Source organism: Erythranthe guttata, chromosome 13 (assembly GCF_056151865.1).
Source record: "Erythranthe guttata isolate IM_541 chromosome 13, IM_541, whole genome shotgun sequence".
In the NCBI taxonomy this organism is placed as follows: domain Eukaryota; kingdom Viridiplantae; phylum Streptophyta; class Magnoliopsida; order Lamiales; family Phrymaceae; genus Erythranthe; species Erythranthe guttata.
This window is the reverse complement of record NC_142545.1, coordinates 5,517,457-5,540,340: the sequence shown is the minus strand read 5'-3', so window position 1 is coordinate 5,540,340 and position 22,884 is coordinate 5,517,457. Positions and strand designations below refer to the sequence as shown.

General features: G+C 33.7%; 1 protein-coding gene across 1 annotated transcript; it reads left to right on the top strand.

Annotated features, from left to right (window-relative positions):
• The first annotated feature begins 219 nt into the window (after positions 1-219).
• On the top strand, positions 220-1,263 carry LOC148765756 (uncharacterized). Its single transcript, XM_088812329.1, has 2 exons — positions 220-583; positions 663-1,263. Exons 1-2 carry the CDS (start codon positions 224-226, stop codon positions 1,236-1,238), a joined length of 936 nt encoding a protein of 311 aa, XP_088668455.1. The 5' UTR covers positions 220-223; the 3' UTR covers positions 1,239-1,263.
• The last annotated feature ends 21,621 nt before the right edge of the window (positions 1,264-22,884 follow it).

Sequence of the window (22,884 nt, the reverse complement as noted above, 5' to 3'; positions counted from 1 at the left end):
TATAGCTAGAGCTATGTACGATGAGTGGAGGGCCAGACGATAATTTTAGTTACTTTTTTATTTGCATCGCTATGTATTCAATTATTATTGAACTTAATTTGTAGTTTAATGTTATTTGTTGGCAATGTATCATACCATGCTTATTATAATTTAGTGATCTATTTTTTACCTCATTCGATTTATTTAATATAATATAATATTTGGGGTTCTAGTACAGGTTAAGATGAATTCAAGTGGCAACAAAAAAACTTTGGGTGTTCGGAAGACCGACAAAACTAGACGATCATGGTCCGTTGCCGAGGAACAAGCTTTGATTAACGGTTTGAAGGACCTCGTTCTCACGGGTTGGAAGTGCGACAATGGATTTAAGACGGGGTTTCTAGGGATCCTACAACATCATATGTTGAGCGCATTTCCGGGCAATGATATTAAAGCGGATCCTCATATTAACTCCAAGATACACGTTTGGAAGAAGACCTATGGCTCTTTGTCAACTATGATGACCCGTAGTGGCTTTGGATGGTGTGATGCTACTAATACCATCGACGTTGAGAGTGATGATGTTTGGGATACCTATGTGAAGGTAAATTCGAACTGTTTTGTCATGTTGTCAATGACCTATTTAGTGAGTTGGGATTAATATGTATTCTTAATTATTACAGACAGACACAAATGCTCGTACCATGCGTCACAAGTCGTTTCCTTTTTATAAGGATTGGCTGGAGATCTTTGGTAAGGACAGAGCAACTGGAGAAAACGCGGAAGATTTTGTTGATATGGTACAAACCATGGGAGATAAAGTGGGCATAGATAACGAGGGTGGTGGTGATTATGTGCCAGAGATGCCATTCAATTTACAAGAAGAAGCTACCGAGTTTCAATCCAACAACTTGGGTCAAAGTTCCACTGGCACTAAAACGAAGTCCTCGAACAAGCGCAAATTTGAAGATGACAACTTTGATGAAAAATTCTTCGCAGTAATGTCTAATTTCTCCGAACAAACCGAAGGGCGTTTGGGGGAAATTGCGAAGAGGATAGGTTTCGAGCAGGACCGTACGGCAAAAGCTCGCAAAGAAGTTTACGATGCACTGAAAAACATGAATTTTCTTGGGGTTGAGGAAAAAATACGTGTTGCGAAATTGCTTGTGAAGAACACGGAAGAGCTAGACTTGTTCTTCAGTTTACCTGATGCAGAAAGAAGCATATATGCTCGCATGATTGCTGAGAAGGAAATTTAAAATTTGTTGTTTATCGAACTTGTAATTTGTTTTTAAGGCATGTTTCTGAATTATGGTTACAACTTTTATTTTCCCAGACTATGAACTTACAGTTTTGAAGACTTGTGTAATGTTAAATTTTAGACTAGTTGGAATTCTAAAATTATTACGATGTATAATATTTTATTAGGGTGTATCAATTAATTATTTAATTAGTACATAATTATGGTTATAATTTATACATATATACGTATATTTATAATTTATTATGGTTATAATTTATAAAGTATATACAAATATAATTAATTTATTATTATTGTTATAATTTATAATTAATTTATTATTATGGTTATAAACAATGCCTGTAGTATATACAAATATAATTAATTTATTATTATGGTTATACTTTATAATTTATAATGTACTTACGTATTTTATATAAATATAATTAGTATTTTATACATTTTTTTGTCCATTGTTGTAACTAGAATGTGTATTTGTAATTAGTAATACGATCAAACTTAGTTAATCCATAAAGAACCATAATCAAATATTGGGAAAATTTGGTCCTTAACACATTACCACACAGTTCATAAAAAAAAGTTCAAAAAACATAATTAAAAAAACCACAACTTATAGTACTTAACAAAGAAGGAAATAAACACCACCACCACAGAAACATAAAAGACTACAACCTCCAAAAGACAACAACAAACCAAGACCCCAATGATGAAGATTCATTTGTAAATTGGTGAATTTGATCCAGATGAGCTGCGAAACTCCATATTCGGTGAACCAATGTCACCATCATTCACTGCCCCACCACCACCGTACATGTCCGAAGACTCGGTCTCACTAACTTCTAGTGGCTCCTCATACTGTTCACCGTCGTTGTCCTCTAGCTCCTCGTCTATCTGCATCACGGCAGGCTGGTACCCTTCAAGAAGATAGGTCCACATCTCACTGTCAATAGAATCATCACGGTCGCTTGAGATGTTGATGTAATCGGGAGGCACTGGTGGTGGCGCATTATCGGGCTCAACAGATGGCTTGTCTTCAAATATGTCCTGGGATGCGGAGTCAACGTCAATGACCTCGTTATTCTTCCAACCGAAAGTGTGTTTGTCGCTGAATATGAATGATAATTTTTTCCATTCTGGATCACCCCACGGGTTGTAGGCACGGCCTAGTTTGAAACGCTATGAGAAAAAAAAAACAGCAAGTTAACTTAGCAATTACAAAACAAGTTATAAGAATTATAAATAAAACAGTGGACCTACATAGAAGATGGCATCCCATGTGGTCTCGTGTGCATGCACGAAATTAGTTTCTTCATCATACTGAACACCCGTAGACGAAATAATGGCTTTGAACGTGTAATACCTCATTTCCATTACCTTCAGCTTGTTTTCACACTGCTCGTAGGTAAATGAAGTTCCAAACTCTTTGTTGACGGTTCCAAGTCCTCGAAGAATCGTAGTGTTGTTGTTTGAACCCCACCAAAAGTTACCTTTCTTTGCATCATCCACCACAACTTCAATGAAACGCCGATCAACACGCCAAGTCCATTCTCCATCATAGAAGAAGGCCTCTTGTTTGATTCTTGGGACAGGGGCCATTTTTTAGGTTTTTATTTGAATAGAGAAAATTTAAATGTAACTGGTGTCCTTTGGAGGATAAACGGGGGTCAATTTATAGAACAGATGGGAGGGGTGGTAGGTTATTTTTCACTTAATGCAGGCATAAGTGAAATGATTAGTATTCTTCTTGGAAAAGCAAGAAAATTAATACACACCAAAAGTTCATACGCATAAGTTCTGCAAAACGTCTACTTGCCAACTACATTACATTAATTACCTATTAATGTGTCTATAAAAACATTAATTACTTATGAATGCATTTAAAAAATTCGCCCTTTGACATGACAAGTCAGAGTAAAGTTATTTACCACAATGAATTATGGAGATCTTGCAAAGAACAATACTACTGAAAATCAGATATCATTCAATTAATTTCAGAACCTGAAGTAATAGTTAAAGGCTACACACAACAACATTTAAAAAAAATCTTCCAGACATACACCATGTAACACATAATGAACAACATACCAATTATAGCAGTCCAACAAAGTACCTTCATCGTGTGGACTTTACGTTTATACAATAATACCTGGGCTTTTAAGTTACAATTCTCTTGTTCGTAAATATTAAGCTTGGTCAATAGCCCAGATATAACCTCAACCGACGGTTCGCGAGTTGACTCGTCACACCATCTAAAGAAATTACAACGATGTTCCTACAAATATTTTTTTAAATAAAAAATAATTACATAATTTCATTAGCAATAATATCTTCTTCGTGGATTTTTTTCCGAAAGAACAACTCAATATCAGTAAAATAGTTAACGAAATAATTAGATATTTTAAAATATAAATTACTTACCTCTTTCAATGAACAACAATAAAATCGTCTTCCTGGATTTCTTTCCGTTCTCGAGGTTTTAATTGTCGTTTCCAAACCGCAATGACAACGAAAACGTAACCCAGAACAATATGAATTAGACTCACCACTATCATTGGAACGACAATTTGCCCTATTTCGCATATAGTTCGAATTCGAACTCATACTGGAAAACTAATATATAAAAAACTCATGAGCAATGTGCGAAATATATGAATCAAAAGTATAATTGAATGGGTGATTCTAAAATAATTTTACTTGACCTTCGTTTCTTCAAATTCGTGCAGCTCTCCCGTAGAAGTTGAAGAGTCCGAACCCTAGAATTTTTTGGGAGAGAGAGAGAGTCAATTTTGAAATGTTTGGATTTTATTTTTTAAATGTTTAATATCCCTTTTTTTTAAGTTAGGGGTATTTTCGGATTTTTCATATAAATTTCAAATATTATTATAAAAATGGTATTTTAATTGAACAGTACAATCACCCATACCAAACATGGGATTAGCCACTTCCCAATAAATGTGAACAGTACAATCCTTGGATTAATTATCAATCCATGTAATCCCATCACCCAAACCAAACGAGCCCTAAGGGTATTAATGGTATAAGATGTATACAAAAAGTGCAATTAATGTCATTCTGACTATTTAGCAGCTTCCAATACAAAAATACCCCTGTTATTAATTTTTTTATAATTAACTAATTAAGATTAATAAGAGCAAAATTGATAAAAATGCAATTAATGCATTATTGGAACTCTAAATTGACAAATAATTTGGGTACAAATAACACCCAAAAAATGCATATGGAGTAATTAATACCATTACTAATAAGGGGAGCTAGATGATACATTTGGTTATTTATACCGGATGGATTTCAACTGTAAATCTGATCAAATATTCATCTACTAAGCACACATACACATATGTGTAATGTGTGTGAGTATGTGTAAATCTGCAGTTCAAATTCACCCAATATAAATAACCATGTATTATTATATTTAATTATCCTAGTAATAATAACATTGGTATAAATAAATATTAGTAAAAATAATGCTAACATCTGCCTTTTAATAAGGGGGAAAAAAAGATTTACTATTTAATACTAATATTTGGTTATTTAATTAGTATATATGAATGGTCCAATCAAAGTTCCAATACAATTGTTCCATGGGATTATTTTGTAGAACCTCTTATTTCCAAATTATATAGAACTAACTACTAAGTGGATTACACTCTAGGGGATATCCCCTCATTTCGAAAATATTTTGACATACCCCCCTCCGCCACCCTGAAGTTCCTATAATACCCTTTTAAAATCAGTTTTAAACCCTAGCCCAACACATTTCGGTCTCTCTCTTCCTCTCCCAAATTCAAAATCCCGCCTCCACAAACCTCCCACCGGCAAAATTGCTTCCCGGAGTCATAACTCCCTCTCCAATGGTCGGAATTCGATGGTTTAACTACTGTTGGATTCCTCTCGTCGAGCTCTTTCTTTAGGTGGTGATTTCATTCCGTTTGGAGCGCTGATCTGTTTCCCCAATTTTTTTTTCATTCGACGACGGTGGTCTTGTCGGAGCTTTGTTTTGAGTTCCACCAGTCGAAACTTGACGGGCTACCCACCGTTGGATTCCTCTCGTCGAGATCTATATGTTGATGGTAATTTCGTATATTTTTATGTTTTCAGATTTATTTTTATATTTTTTTGCATTTGTGGGCGCGCGGAACCGTTGGCGGTTATTAGCGGCGTCTAGGATTTTGGTAGGAGGCGAGGGGGTGAGGAGTCACTGTCTTTTTGGTTTAAAATCTGTAGCATTTCCCAGCAATAACCTCTCTCTCTATCTCTCGATCTCTTAGTGTTTTTTTATTTTTGAGTGTTTTGATGTTTTTTCAAATATTGTTTTTTTTTAAAGTAAATGCATTTTATTAAAATTGAAATAGTGTTATTACAATAGTTGTTTAATTAATTTTATATATCATGCCATTCATATTTCTTGAAGAGAGCATTGGGAGGGTAGGAATCAGAGTAATAAGCTCCATCGGGTTTCAGAGCATAGTAGCACGAAGCGCCGCGACAAGTTCCACTGAAATCGTCAAAGACATGTGCAGTAAGCCCCTTGTACTCGCCCCAATTTAAAAGGCAAAATGAAATGGTTTTATCACCACAAAACGAGTAGACATACTTTTTGTTAGGAGCAATTGCCGTAAGCCCTAGATCCGTATTATTAACCAAGCACGATGTAACAGTTCCACGGGGAAGTTCGGGAAGAAAGTTGGCTATGTGAACTTGGTGACATTGGGAATTAACAAGTGTTGCCGCAAAGACAAGGATCAGAAATGTAGCGAAGGTTGATTTTCTCATCATCATTTTTTTTTCTTTTTTTCTTAAGTCTTTGCCGATTTTGTTGATTTACACTAAAGTAATTTTTTTTTTTGTTTTGATTTTGCAATTGCTGCTTAATGAAGGCCAGTGATCATTTCCTTGAAGGCGTCAAAATTTTTGTTTGAAGTTACATCTGCTTTGTTCAAGAGACTGTATACATTACTGTACATATACATTACTATAGTAACATGTAGTTACATATGCATATATTTATGTATTTTCGATTTTTATTTTATTGGTTCTGAGGTGATTTATAATAACAATATTTAAATTTGTAAATTTTTGTTGGGGTTTTATGAATTTATTTTGTACAAGCCAATATTCGTGTGTGTATACAATTGATCGACTAAAAATATGGGAAAAAAAAAACGAACATAACTACGAATAACTATAGGTACTATAGTTACATGTAGTTATTTTCAGTACAGTAATAGTTTGGCCGAAAATTGCATATAAGTGTAGTATAGTACTTTCCCTTCTCCAGGGGTATGTCAAATGATGATTTGGGCTTGGGTTTATCCCTAGTTTATTTGGTGGCTAGGGGTATGTAAAATAACCCCTTGTTCCGTATACAAAATATAAAACAACAATAAATAAGATAATTAAAAACTTGCTACAAATTAAATTTTCCCCGGGTCATAGAACTATGAACTCGACTCACTTTTTTTAGCGGATAACTGATAATTAATCGACCCATACAGTCGGGTTCGATAATTTTAAGTGACCGATGTATAAATGGGTATGTTTGTAATTTTCAATTTACTCAAAAGTCGATTGGTAAGGTAATGTCGGTCAACCGACTTTTCTAACAATAAAAATTTATTATAAATATTTAATTGTAATTCTTATTTTCTTAAAGTTAAAATAATATATTAACAAAGTCAAACCTCAAAAAGTGAAAATACAAATTTATAAACATACATTGTATTATTTCTATTTTATAATTATTATTTTATTTTCTTTATAATATATTTGCTTATTTCCTTTATTATATATTTTCGTAAAAAAAATCTTAATTTTAAATACAATATTTTTGCAAGATAAATTTTCCACAATTTTAAATATCTTTAGAAAAACTTTTAAAAACATCATATTATTGGTAAAATAAAATAATATTCAATAAATAGACGGTCGATAATATCAACCAATCGACCCATTGTTTACCCAACAAAGTCAATTGCCAACCATTATCCGACCCATAATAGTCATGCAAGTAATGGCTTTCAATATTCAGCAAAATTGGCAGGTCATGTGGTAGGTAATTGGTCGATATTTGTTCGATCCGACCCATGTCTGACCGTACTTATTTCTATATTTGTACTGATAAAATTAAATATTTTTCTTACATGTTCTTTTGCATTAAAATACTCATTAATTGGAGATCAAAAGTGAGCAATTTTTTTTGTCGAATAGATTTATGTTTGCACTTAGGTAAGATGGATTATATATATATGTGTTTTAAATTAGACTAACATTTTTATTTTAGAAATAAAATAGCACACAAACGCCTTTTATGTATGTACATTTATTTTATGTATGTACATTGATTATTCATTGATTATATGGAGTTTTGGATTGTTGGTCTTCCAACTTTGCTATTATTGAATATTAATTATTAAATATTACTTATTAATCAACATTACGTACAATGTAACACACACATCGATGTTCAATGAATTAACAATGATAAAATGAAGGACTTTGTTGTCCCTCTAATATTACCTGTTAAAAGGATATTTTTGTCCAAACAAAAAAGGGAAGAAACCACTAACTACATTCATCATTTTATAAGTGGTATTATCGACTAGTAAGAACCAAGTGAATGCATGTGATTCTTACTATTTTAGTCAATGATTTATACTATTTATGATTTAGGCCTCGCTTGTTTACTTATATCGGATTACATTAGTTATTGGGGTTCGTTGACAAAAGATCCTCAAACCTTTCATTAGTGGGGAGATACCCAAACTATATTTCACTCCTTGAGATAAACCCATACTTCTTTCACCTTCTCTCTAGTCCCAAAATTGCTCATCCACTATCTTCTTCCAACTACCCTCATCCCCATTTTTCGTTTTTCCTTTTTTTTTTTTTAAATAATTTTTAATAAAAAAAATAAACTTTTTTTTTTCAATTATTTAACTTTTGTTTTTCGTTGACAGATGTATTAATAGACTATCAACCAAGGTATAGTCGATTAAGGAACTGACTACTAAAATTGTTTTTGAATAATGAAATTGACTACTAAATATAACAAAAACAACCCTAATACTGTCAATGAAACCCAACACAATTCAACAAAAAAAATCCAAAGAACCAACTGCAAAAATAACAAAAACAACTAAAAAAAAAAAAAGAAAGGCAACTATGTTTAACTAAAACAACAACAATACAAAAAATGTATTGATTTATACAAATCGAATGATGGATTGACAACGGCAGAACAAAAAGACACTACCGCTATGCCCCATGTCCGAATACAAGAGGCAAAATAGGGAATCAATATGCAAAAATCCAAACATGAGTTAAAAAACCGAAGCGATTAAACATTAATCGACTACTGACCATAGTCGATTAAACCTTAATCGACTATTGGACGTAGTTGATTAAGGTTACAGCTTGCGCGGATTTTCTCCGGATGCGTCTATCTTTCCAAAAAATCCTAGATATGCCTTCCCATCGTCACAACACCGTCACCGCATCACACCATCACCATTTCTTCTTTGACCACCCAAGAGAAAGAGGACCAAAACCACCACTAGCTTCTCTTTTATGCCGCCGCCACAGTCCCGCCGTTGGAAACCCAAAACTATGCTTTAAAAGTAAGGCCTTAAAAACCATCACCACTAGCGCCTCCGTTCTGCCTCCTCCACGAACCCACCGGTCTGAAAACCAAAATCACGCTAAAAAAGGAGGGCCTTAAAAACCAGTACCACCGCCGCCTCTTCCTCTTCTGCAGCCCCCACTAGTGCCCTCCTCTTTTGCTACTGCCATTGAAAAGAGAGAAGATCAGAAAAAAAATAGAAAAAAAAAATGAGAGAGAAGGGAGAAGAATATAATAGAATGGGAAGGATTTGCGAAGTAACAAATTTGAGAAGTTACGGTAAAGAACGTGAAGGCAATTAACCTCATTAAGGATAGTATTGACATTTAATGTCTAAAAATTAGCTGCAACATAACTTAAAGGGGTTTTCTCAAATTATTATTTTGAGGGGTCTGCCTCACATGATTTTTCTAAATGAGGGGGTCAGTAAGATGTTTGATTGGTTAGATTAAATATTGTAATAAATTTGTTAAATTCTGGTATTATATGTAAATTTTCTAAAAAGTCTTCTAATTAACAAAATTAAAATGTTGTTTTAAGGACTAAAATTATATTTTTTCTTTTTTAATCACCCCTACAAAATTAATCGCATGTGGGTTATTTCTATGTTACACTTGGTGTTTTTTTACCGTTGGTCTACACACATCAATGTGGATGTGTGTGTTTGTGTATATATGAATGGTGAAAATCTTCCCGGTGTATTTCCCCCGGTGTAGCATAGAATAAAAGAGGGGGGGAGGGGGGAGGTGCTACTTATTTAACCAAATAATAGCATTTAATTGCGAGCTTTAAGTATAGTAGCGAGCTTGACTAAACGTAAATCTTATCAACCACACATCTTACTAACACGTACTATTTAGTTAATATGACTTCATAACACTAAGGAAACGAGGCATTAATTAATTAAAACTGCACATTATTAATTTCTTTACCAATAAAAAAAAATGGTTATTTGACAAAACTCCATCAAAGAAGTTCCCTATTGAGATAACCCAAAATTTAAACACCATACAAGTCATAGATCCATTAGATGGAGATTACCTAATTTACCTCCATTTAGAGTTTTTTTGGATTTCTTTATTTTTTATATATTTTTTAATTAAGTTTTATTTTTATTTTTGATTTTTTATTTTAAATTAGTTTTTTCCTATTTACATTTTTCTTTCTTTCATTTTTATTTAGAAAAAAACATTAAACCTATTCTTTTTCGTTTTAAAAAAGAATGTTTTTTTCAACTGGTTTAGAAAATTTAAATACAGTAAAAACTTATCTAAATTCACTACGTAATTATTTTTAATTTTTTTAATAAAATATCAGTTCTGTTATTTTTTTCGTTCCAGCAAGTTTATCAATAAATAAAACTCACTTCCCATTCATGGAAATTGAAATCCATTATATACTCATTGAAAATCACGATGAAATTACCGTAGAATTCACTAAGAAAACGTAATGCACTTTAATATTGATGTAATCCACTACAAATTTATCGAAAAACACAAAAAACGTCCATATTTCACGAATTAACGTAGTCCACTAAAAAAAGGTAATCCTCTCTTTCAGTCCTGTGGCGTGTGAGGTGGAAGGGCGAATTTCCAGATGATTGAGCTGAAGAATTGCAACTAATATAACTCACCTAGAAAAAAATTTAAAAATCGCATCAAAACAAGTAGGAACCTGCGCAATCAAAATTCACATGAGCCATTACAAAATGAACACATTCCACTACAAAATCTCTAAAAAATCACGTAATCCACTACAAAAAATCTTGATTCAGGAAATACCATTTAAGATCTAGGTTTAACAAATACAGCATTCACCTCCAATTTCAACATAAAGAAGCAAGAAACTTCAAAGAAATCTCAAATCCAAAATAGAATCACCAAAACAATACAAAATTAACAACCTTAAGTATGCATTACAACTTTTCATATTTCAGGCAATATTCCAAATTCACAACCAAACCAAAATACATAATAATAATTAAAAAAAACAAAAAAAGAAAAGAACTTGACACATGGTTTATACATACTGTTTATGTGGATGCAACATTACAAATAAATAGGGCTGAAAGTCGGAAGGATCGGATCGGAATTAGCCTTTTCGGAATATTTCCAAAAAAATTCGGAAGTACAAAATCAATTCCAATTCCAATTCCAAAATTTTCGGAATCAAAAAATTCATTCCAATTCCAAAAGGCCCGGAAATTTCGGAATTTCGGAAATTTTTCGGAAATGACATAAGTATTAAAATTTCGAAACTTCACTGAAAATTTCATAATTTGCTAAAAACAAAAACATGCACGTCGATAAAAATAACTACTAAATTTCAATTCAAAAAATAAATAAAAATAAACGACATCATAATATCCAATAAAACTTCTAGCAAAAATTAAATAAACTCTTTAGCTTTGCACAAGAAATAATAAACGTAAAACTAGGGTTTTACATAAAATAAACTAGGGCTTTTTTAGGTGACATGGCCCATAAAGAATAAATACAACTAAATAATGTAAAATTAGTATAATATAATATAATATATATATATATATCTATATATATATATATATATATATATATATATATATATATATATATATATATATATATATATATATATATATATATATATATGTATTTTTTGGAAAAAAATCGGATTTTTTTCGGAATTAATTTCGGAAATAATCGGATCGGAAATCGGAAATTCCAATTTTTTTTTATATAATTCCAATTCCAATCCAAAAAAATCGGAAAAAATCGGAAATCGGAATTTCGGAAATCGGAATTTCGGAAATCGGAATGAAAAAACTTGTTCCAAAATCGGAACTTTTCGGATCGGAACCGGCGGAAATCGGAATTTCCGTTCCAACTTGCACCCCTACAAATAAATCATTTCATGATATACTTAAACAAATATCAAATCTCAGCCGGTCATCTTATACCACCAATATTTCCTACCTTGAACCAAAATCCTAACAATTGAAAACCAAAAATACCTAATGATTCCAATAGCCTAATATTCGGTATCAGTGGAGTAGAAGAATTTGGTGAATATTTGTAGTCAAACATATGTATGTAAACATATTTTTTTTCTAATTTTAATTTACAAATATTAGATACTTGAAGCAATTGCATGCTTTGTGGTTTTTGGCAATGGTAAGTGACTAAGTGCTTTTGAATTACGACCTTGCTAATGTTTAAGAATTTTCACTATGATTACAAGTTCTAAAAAAATGAAGTTGGTCATTGATCTATGTGACGGGATGCATTAGTTGAGTTCTTTGCTTATGATTAGTTTTTGCTAAACGACAAGCAAAAGTTCAAGTTTGGGGGTGTGTTAAGTGTATATTTTTACACTTAATTATATCTTTCAATTGGAGCTTTTGGTGTATTTTAATGATAATTGGTGCTTAAAGTTTTGATTTACTGTGTTTCAGAACAAATTGAAGAATTGGATAAATTGAGGGTCAAAACTGCAATTTAGAGGAAAATATGACAAAAATTGGAGAAGTCAACGCCACTTGACCGGTCAAGATGTCGGACCATTGTTCGAGAAATACACTAAGAATCCAGACGGCTGTCCGAGTCAAGCAACAGGAAGAACAAGTCACGTCATTCCAGACGGCCGTCCGAAATGTAGTTTAAAACGCCAGACAATTGTCCGAGCAGGCGAAACTGCACTGCACAGTACGGAACTTCCAATTGTATAAGGAAACTGTTTTGTTCCCCAATTTTTCCCACCTTAAAAAAGTTCATCTCAAGCAAAAGTTTCGGAGTCCTCTTTTTACGCAATCTTGAGAGCAAAGGAGTAATAACGAAGACGAAGAATTTGAAGACTTCAAGCATAGTTTTATCTTTCATGAATTATTTTTATTTTGCTTTTAATTTAATCATGAGTACCTAAAATCCTTTATTCTTGGATTATATTTTCAACCTTATGTGGGATTTATGAACCCTTGCCATGATTTTATGCAAGTTTTAATTTCAAATTATTTCTTCTACTTGTTTTATTAAGTGCGTGAAACTGGCGACTTTATGTGCTTAATTGTTATTGTTGAACACATGAATCGAAAGATCGGTTTAATAATTAGAACTTTGGTAGAAAAACCTTTGTTGCGCTATCATAGGAATATAGTTATCCTCTTAGGTATCCATTATTGAGATCTATGTGTAATTTTGTGTCCTAGATCTAATTGCGTAGGAATACAATAATTTAATGTAGAATATTTGAATCATAATACATCCATTATTGGGTTATGGTTAATTTAGCATCTCATGCTAATAATTCATGTTAATTACTTGCATAATTGAAGGGATTGGGGAATTAATAATCACATAAGAGCAAGATAAAATCCTGGACTTGTTTGATCTGATATCCTTGGTTTTTATTTGCTTCCGTGCTCTTGCCTGCTTAATTAGCTATAATTTAATATAGTTTAATTTAGAATAATCAATCATCTTTCGACTTTGAAAGGTGGGCTTTGTAACACCCCGCCCTTTTGGATAACTCGTTTTATATTTTTATTATTTTTCATAAGTAGATTTTACATTTAGAATTTTTATGTGCTGATAGGATAATTTATTATGAGATAGCATAATTAAACATGCATTCTTGATGTACTTTATGTGTGACTTATATTATGTGATTAGTTGATTTATTAGAATCGAAAATTTGAAAATTTCACACAAAAAAAATTAATTGGAAAATTTCATATTTTAGATTATTGCATTCTAGAATTTAAATTGGATAGTTGGAATATGTTGGAATATATATATATATATATATATATATATATACTAAATTTCCGAAAACTCAAAAAGGTTCTGACTCAATATGGGTGATAGTTGATCGCCAAATCCGCTCACTTTCTACCGGTCAAGACTACCTTTAGTCTCGAAAAGCTGGCCGAACTTTACATCCGAGAAATTGTCCGACTCCATGGGATTCCTATATCAATTGTTTCCGATCGAGACCCCCAATTCACTTCAAAATTTTGGAAGAGCTTGCACAAAGCAATGGGGGCCCGTCTAGCCTTTAGTACGGCATACCATCCCCAAACCGACGGTCAATCCGAGAGACCGATCAAAACTCTCGAAGATATGCTCCGAGCATGCATAATGGATTTTGGTGGCAATTGGGAAAGCCGGCTACGGCTCATCGAATTCTCGTACAATAATAATTACCAATCGTCGATCGAAATGGCGCCCTACGAAGCATTATACGGAAGAAAGTGCCGATCTCCAATCCATTGGGACGAAATCGGCGAGCGAAAATTATTGGGCCCCGAACTAGTCCAACACACCGTCGACATAATCAAAAACATCCGGGAGAAAATGAAGTCGGCCCACGATCGCCAACAAAAATACGCAAATAAAAGGAGACGAGACTTAGAATTCAATGTTGGCGACCACGTATTTCTAAAAGTCGCTCCACTCAAAGGAATTATGAGATTCGGAAAACGAGGGAAGCTAAGCCCTCGATATATTGAACCTTTCGAAATTCTCAATCGAATTGGTACTCAAGCCTATCGCCTTGCCCTACCACCACATCTATCTCGAATACACAATGTCTGTCACGTATCCATGCTCCGAAAATACCTTCCTAGCCCCGACCATGTCCTCAAAATCGAACCCGTAGACTTATCTCCAAACCTATCCTTCATTGAAAAACCCACCCAAATTCTAGACAGAAAAGTTAGGAAACTCCGAAATAAATAAATTTGCCTTATCAAAGTTTTTTTGAAAAATCATTCTCCGGATGAGGCGATGTGGGAACTCGAGGATGAAATTGAGAGTCGGTACCCGGAATTAATCAAGAAAGGTACAAATTTGGGGGACGAAATTTCTTTAAGGGGGGAGAGATTGTAACACCCTGCCCTTTCGGATACCTCGTTTTTTATATTTTTATTATTTTTCATAAGTAGATTTTACGTTTAGAATTTTTATGTGCTAATAGGATAATTTATTATGAGCTAGCATAATTAAACACGCATTCTTTATGTACTTTATGTGTGACTTAAATTATGTGATTAGTTGATTTATTAGAATCGAATATTTGAAAATATCACACGAAAAATAATTAACTGAAAAATTTCATATGTTAATTAGATTATTGCATTCTAGAATTTAAATTGGATAGTTGGAATATATATATATATATATATATATATATATATATATATATATATATATATATATATATATATATATATATATATATATGCATACACCCAATTTTTAGAAAAAAAATAAAAAAATCAATTCATGCATATTAGATAATTAAATGAGTGAATAAATTTAGAAATACAAAATTTCCCACTCTTCTTGTAATTTTCGGCCATATGGAGACACACATGGATTTTATTGTCCATGTGTACAATTCTTTAAGGGTAAATTACACACACCCCCTGAGGTATGCTTAAATAACTATAAGGTCCTTGTGGTATCGATAATTACACTTAGCCCCCTGAAACGTAGTCAGAAACTCTAATGGGATAATTAATTGGATACGTTATTCCGATAGGGTTCTAACGGACTATTGGTTTCAGAAAGTGGTGAAGACAACAAAGAGCTATGGGGTGACATGGCTCCCCGAACATTCCCGAACATTTCTTAAATCACCCATAGCTCTTTGTTGTCTCCACCACTTTCTGAAACCAATAGTCCGTTAGAACCCTATCGGAATAACGTATCCAATTCATTATCCCATTAGAGTTTATGACTACGTTTCAGGGGGCTAAGTGTAATTATCGATACCACAGGGACCTTACAGTTATTTAAGCATACCTCAGGGGGGTGTGTGTAATTTACCCATTCTTTAATGTAGAAAGACTCATTAATTGAGAGAATTGAAGGCTTAAGTGGCTTGTACTTTCTTTATTGAGAATGGTACTTCACTTTATCTTTCAATTCAAGACCCATTTACTCTCTCTCTCTCTCTCCCTCCACCTAAGCATTTGAAACCCACTCTCTCTCTTCTTCCTCTCTCTCTAAATTCGGCCATCACCACCATCCCCTCACCAAGACTCCTATATTCTTGCTACAAGTGATTCTTCACCAATGTTATTTCTTCTTTCTCTTTCTTTGTTATTAATGGACGAAAATTTGGGAAGTTATAGTACTTTGCTTGTTTATTGTTCGATGATCCATGCATGTAAGAGTCTAAGCTTTAAATGATATAATCTTGAAGAACTAAGAATAATATATATATATACTAGACCTGCGTGATCTTAAGGAAACTTCGATCCATGGTTTTCTTAAACTTGTGTGGTCGAAGAAAGTACTTGATCCATGGTTTATTTGTAATCTATATGTGCTATATATAAGTATATGTTTCTATGAGTATATATATCGACCTACGTGGTTGTAAGTGTACTCCCTTCGGGTCGAGGAAGCATACGATCCATGGTTTATGATCTATGAGTAATAAGATAATATACGAAGATAAAAACCGAGAACAAGATTAATAAAAATTGAATTTTGTGTGATTTAATTGTTGATGGTTCGAATATTTTGTAAAGGAAATGAAATAAATGAAAATTTGGTGCAACTTGAAAGAAAACTTCAAGTCTCATGAGAAAGAGGGCTTGAACTCTAGTTAATGAAACTTGGAGATAGTAATTATAAATAACCGAATGCTTTGAGCTACTTTTGTTATGTGTTTAAAATAGGTGATCTATGTTCTTTGCTTGAGTTGTTATGTGTCTTACTTGCTTTTGTGATTTTGTGACTAAACTATGTGCCTTGTGAAATATGTGGAAATATGTGTGTCTATGTGAAAGCTAACTTTGAATATGTGAAATGAAGGATGTATACTAACCTCACGTGCACGTTTTTGAAGTTGCAAAATCTTGTAAAACATAGATCGAATAAGCACGGGGTATGAGGGGCCGGTACCCCAAAAATAAGATGAAGAGTGTGTGGTTTGATTCCACTTATGAAAACGGGTTCCAAATATATGAAGGTTTATTGTCTATGGTTTTACTTGATTTTTCAAAGGATATTCGAACGAAAATGTTTTTCTCACACGCCTAATCAAGTTTCTTGAAATGAATGAAAGTATGTACTAACCTCACTTGCACGTTTTTAAAGTTGGGAAATCATGTAAAACTTAAATCGAATAAGCACGGGGTATGAGGGACCGGTACCCCAAAAATGAGATGAAGAGTGTGTGGTTTGATTCCACTTACGAAACGGGTTCCAAATAAATGAAAGCTTATTGTCTAAGGTTTTACTTGATTTTTCCAAAGGATATCCGAACAAAAATGTTTTTTCTCACACATTGTATGAGCACTTGAATGAATGTGTGTGTAAAAGAATGACGACTCCCTTGTGACGGATTTCCTCTTATTCCTTATGAAATGATCAAAAGGAAGGCCTAAGAGGTAAATCGAAAAGTTCTAAGAGGTAAACCAAGAAGGTAAAGGTAAATCGGTAAGTTTCCTTAAAGAAATGGTCATTAAGGTATATGTATACTTGTACATGTATGTACATGTATGATTATATGACTCCTTGTATAAGTGTATTTGATATTCTATGGAATTCTCATTGAGTCTCAAAGACTCATATAGGTGTTGAATTGCTTGTAGGATTACCCGATTTCGAGCCCGAGGTTCGTGGTTGAAGTTGAATTCGTGGATCGGGAGAAGAGTTCATATGGAAGCATGGTGGATTTTGGGTGCTCTTAGTATACTAATGTGGTTTTATTTGTACACTTTGCTCTTAAAGACATTCGACACCGTTTTCGGTGTATATTATCGTTCCCTTCCGCCTATTGGAGGAACTTACTATTGATGCATAATGTGTAATGTGACATAGGAGTAAGATTACCTATTTTGATATATGTTATGATAATTCCTCAAAAACTTATGTAACTTTAGGGCAAATTTTCCTAAAAACCTTATAAAATGTCCATCGGCTAGTTATATGTTGTGTTTTGCCTAGAAGTTTAATAATTCGTGTTAATTATCTCTTTTATACATTATTTCATAAAATTTTACATCATCATTGGTCTCTCTGTTAGGTTCATGTTGATAGGTCGTTTGCATTATTTGGTTAAGCCGTGAATTGATTACGAATTGTTTACCAACTCTGCTCTGAAACAGAGTTATTGTAGTATTTACAATAAAATACGAAGTTTTTCTCACTCAAATAGGTTTATTCTACTTGCGATAAACTCCTAACTTACTAATTTACTTTATTATAGAATTTGATGATTTTTCAAACAATAGGGAATTTATAAAGATTTTTCAAAGGTCACTCCCCTGCTTTAGATTTTTAAACTGTACAGTTGTATTATTTTAATTATTCCTTTCAAATGGCTCAAGGTATTTAAAACCTGTTTTTACTAGGTTATCTAGGCCCTTATTAGAGCATGTGGTAAAAATTTCAAGTGTCGTTCATGAGCGATTAGAGATTTATTAATTTGTTTGATTGATAGATCGAAACTGTCCAAATTTTTCTCACTTTGCTAAAATAGGACTTAATCTCTAGTCATGCATGCATAGTTTGTGAAATTGATTAAGTGAATGTTGTTTGATAATATGTGGACACTCTTCCTCTTATTCTAAAAGAAAAAAATTGTCTGAATTTTCTATTCCCGATTAATATATTTCAAAGTCTTCCGCTAGCATATTATAAATTACTAAGTAAGTGTAATTAGAAAAGGGGTGTCACAAGCTTGATAATAATTGGTAGAATCTAGCGATTAGGATTAAATAATTAATTTTCTTTGTGGGATCGATATTTGGACTTTTGTGCATTATATTATTTTTTTTGATACGTACACTTACGTGTAGGTAAAATCATCAACAGTGACCAAGTCTGCGATGCCACAAGTCTTTTATCTCATAATTGGTGTTTCCATAGCCGAACGTGACTTGTCCTCCAGATAAATTATGGAAGTTATACAGATAGTTCTTTTTTACCTGTCATATGTTTGGAGCATCCACTATCAAAATACCAAGAGTTAGTACTATATGCATTTGAAGAGAGCATAGCTGAGAAATAGTTTGCAGTATTCGTATTCATCCAGCTATTGTTAGAGCATTTTTTTCGGGGATAGAGATCCCGTGCAGCGGAATTGGATTATTCATATGCTAGACTCTTATTAATCAATTTCCATCTTTTAAAACATTTAGGCTTGACATGTCATTTTATGTGGCAGAAGTGACAAGTAAGCACAAATTTTGTTGTGTGAGACGGGGTGCCATCATGATGAAGGGTAGGGTTAACAAAGTTAATTTTCGATTTGCGTCAGGTTTATCGTCAGACTTATCCCTAACATATCGAAGACCCAGTTTAATTTACTTAGTGGTGCGTGTTCTATGAAGTTCATAATTTATCTTTGGAAATTTGTTTTGCTTTTTCACCATCATATTCTTGTCAAGATTTCAGCATATCCTTCAGATTGTCAATGTCTTTCAAAGAAAAGTCTTGTTCGACCTCCAATACCTCATTTTCCAGCTCAAGTGCATCGATTATGGCCTTATAAAGCTCGACTTTCACAACTTCATTTTCCAATTCCAGTTCATTTACTCTATCTTTCAAGGTTTTGTTTTCATTATCAACCTCTTGACACTGTTTTAGCAGGTTGTTTAGCCGTTGTTGAAACTTTTCAATCGTGTATTCTTCACAATCTTCTGAGTCTCTTTCCTATGTAGACACATGAGATGTAGTTAGGTTTGTTTGATGCTTAGATTCACATATATCATACCTGAGATGAGTGTTGGCTCAGTAAATCTAAAGGTTCCACAAAAGCCATCGTTTGTTTCATCATCACTTGCTTCACTTTCCTCATCGGATTCAGAATTATCATCACTCCAGGTAGTGTCTAGTGACTATCCTTGTTCTCTAGAGTATTCGCACATTCATATCGGATGTGACCGTATCCTAATCACTCTCTACATCAAATCCCCTTCCTGATTTCTTGTTTCTTTGTAGGACTCCTAGATTTTCTTTCAAAGTTTGTAGGTCGTCCATTTCTCTTTACAAGCTTTCCAAAGGTTTTAGCTATCGGCAACATGGATTTTGTTAGCTTAACTTCAAGTGCTGTGATAGGGACTGGGGAACAGAGGATGTAGTATCAGTCATTGTTTGTAGAGCAATTTTTCTTTCTTTGTCCATCCTACTGATGTTTAGCTTGTTTTCAAATTCTGTAAAGTCCCAATCAGATCTTCAAGCCCCAGCGAGTCCACATTACTTGCTTCCTCTATGGTTGTGATCTTATTATGCCAATAAGTCTGCATAGATCTCAAAACTTTACGAACTTTTTTTAATTCAAGGTAAGCTCTCCTTGAGCATGGGCTTCATTTGCAATGTTGCATAATTTGGATTTGAAATCGCTCATCGTTTCATTTTTCTCCATTTGAAGATCCTCAAAAAGAGTAACAAGAATTTCAAATTGCATAATCTAACAGAAGTTGCCCCCTCAAAAGTTGTTTGAATTTTTTCCCGTGCTTCTCTAGCACATTCACACGCCGAGATGAATTTGAACTTGTTGATATCAATTCCATTGAATATGGCATTCAAGGCTTTGGAATTCATATTTGCAGCAATCTGCTCAACTTTGCTCCAGTCTCTTTCATGTTTCTCAGTTTGAATTCCTTTATCATCCTTGTCAACTGGTCGTGTCCATCCTATTAGAACAATGCGCCAAGTATCTTCATCGATTAACTTGATGAACATCTTCATATTGGTCTTCCAATAAGAGTAATTGGTTCCAGTGAGTAGTGGTGGGTGAGTAGTGGAACCGCGTTCTATATGAGCGTTCATCATTCCTAATGAAGATAAATAGCAAATAAATCAAATTTTCAAAATCACGCACTATGTATGTCTAGTGTGAGACTCTTGATGTCAATTGTTGATTTATATGCTTATAGGAATCAATTATCTGAGTTGTAACAGTTGACTTGTTACGGCAATATATGTTGCAACTGTAATTTTTGTGTTGACAGAGTTATTTAACGACTAAAAGAAATTAAGCGAACACAAGAAGTTAATGTGGTTCAGACATAAATGTGCCCTACATGCACGAGGACCTACAAACACAATTTCACTAGTTCAATTTATTGTGTACATTAATAGAACTTAATAAAAGATACAAAAGACTTTAAACTTTTGTTCGTTCTTAACACAACTCGAACTTCGTGCTTCGACACCGCAACTCCTCTCCGCGTTCCTAGAACTCCCTTCAGAACGCGAATGGCCTCTCTCGAGATGTATACAACCCATTGTATATGACGGGACATGCCAATGATGCCACAGTTTTACTGTTTCACGGACTGCCTTGGCACAACTTCAACAAGATGAGATGTTCTTCTCCAATAAAAGTGCTGAGATTTTCAATGGCTTGTGAGGCTTTATATAGGCACGAATTTAGCCTCCCAAACCCTTGCTTGATCTCTAAGAAATCGTGTAACTAGAAAAGACAGTCCTAGCCTATTTCTATCACTATTTTAGATAAGTACAAAAGATACCTAATCTAGAATAAGTACATGAAAATAAACTAGAGTCCTAATAAGACTTAAAAAATTCCCAAAATTAAATATGGAAATAAATATTTGCCAATATTTTAAGTCCAATAAACTTGGCGGATTTCCACAATCTTATATAGCCGGAAATCTGGCGCCGACGAACATCATTAAGCATCCTTTTCAATAACATATTCTAATAACTTCTAAAATCATTAGACATATGACGACCAAAAAACCATCATATATGTCTGATAAAACAAAATTAAAGAAAAAAGAAAGTAATAAACGCCATGTGGTTAGGGGTGGAAATCATAATGGAATTTTGGAATTCCGCCCATTACGATTTGAAAATAACCAAATTTGGAAACGTAGTCATTTCAAGCTATAAAGAAAAACCCAATCTGTTGAGTTATTTCTTTCCTTCTGCCAACGGTTGGATTATGTGTAGCCCTTTGCTGTAGTGCAGTAAGCCGTGTTAGCGGGGAGTGCTATGGTAGAGTAAGCTGTAATTCAATTGACATATCGATGAAGGTAGCCATAGAAAAGGGTTATGTTGGATTAACGTGGTCGGCTAGATTAACTAGGGACTGCATTAGTTTGGCATAATCAAGTTCTATGAGCATCTTTGATTGGTAGGTTAGACTTGACACACGACGATTTTGATATTCGCGAGATTAACTTATGTCATTATCAAGTGTGAGGAAAATTAATTTAGGGTCATATTGTGGATATGATTGATTGTGATCTACCTTTGGGCAAATATAATCGGGCTAGATTAACTACGGGTTATATTTGTCTATTGGACCTAAAGCCCATTAAGAAAAATCAGTTTTCTCGTTTGTCTACTAGAGGGAAGTGGAACTCGATAAAATTAGTGGGAGAAAAATTAAATAACATAAGTCCAAACATTTAATTGTAACAATCATTTAACGCGAATCTCTAATAATCCTCTTCTCTACATGTCTCAGATAATCATGTCTAAGAATCCCATAATGTCAATCCTCGACAATAAACTCAATGGCCCTAATTACCTAGATTGGTTGCGTAGTCTTAAGCTTGTGCTAACTGTTGAGGGGCGTCTCTATGTTTTGAACGAGAGGCTTCCCGCCACTATACCTGCCACAGCGACTGATGCTGAAAAGGAAACTTATGAAGTTTGGAAGAAAGATGACACTCATGCTAGGTGCTATATGATAGCCGCCATGGAGCCCGCGCTTGCGAGGAAATATGAGTCTCACATGCATGCTTTCGATATAAAGGCTCATCTCGATAGCATGTATAGTGAGAATATTAGGGCATCGAGGTACGTTGCTACAAAGGAGTTGATCACGGCGAGACTGCGCGAAGGGACTTCGGTCCACGAGCACTGTCTCAAAGTGATCACTCTCCTTGAAAAGCTAGTGAATCTTGATGTCACCCTCCCGGCCGAGCTCTCGTTGGATTTGATCCTGTTGTCTCTTCCTAGTTCCTATGAATCGTTCATAGTGAACTTCAACATGAACAAACTAGATCCTCCCTTGGATGAGTTAATGAACA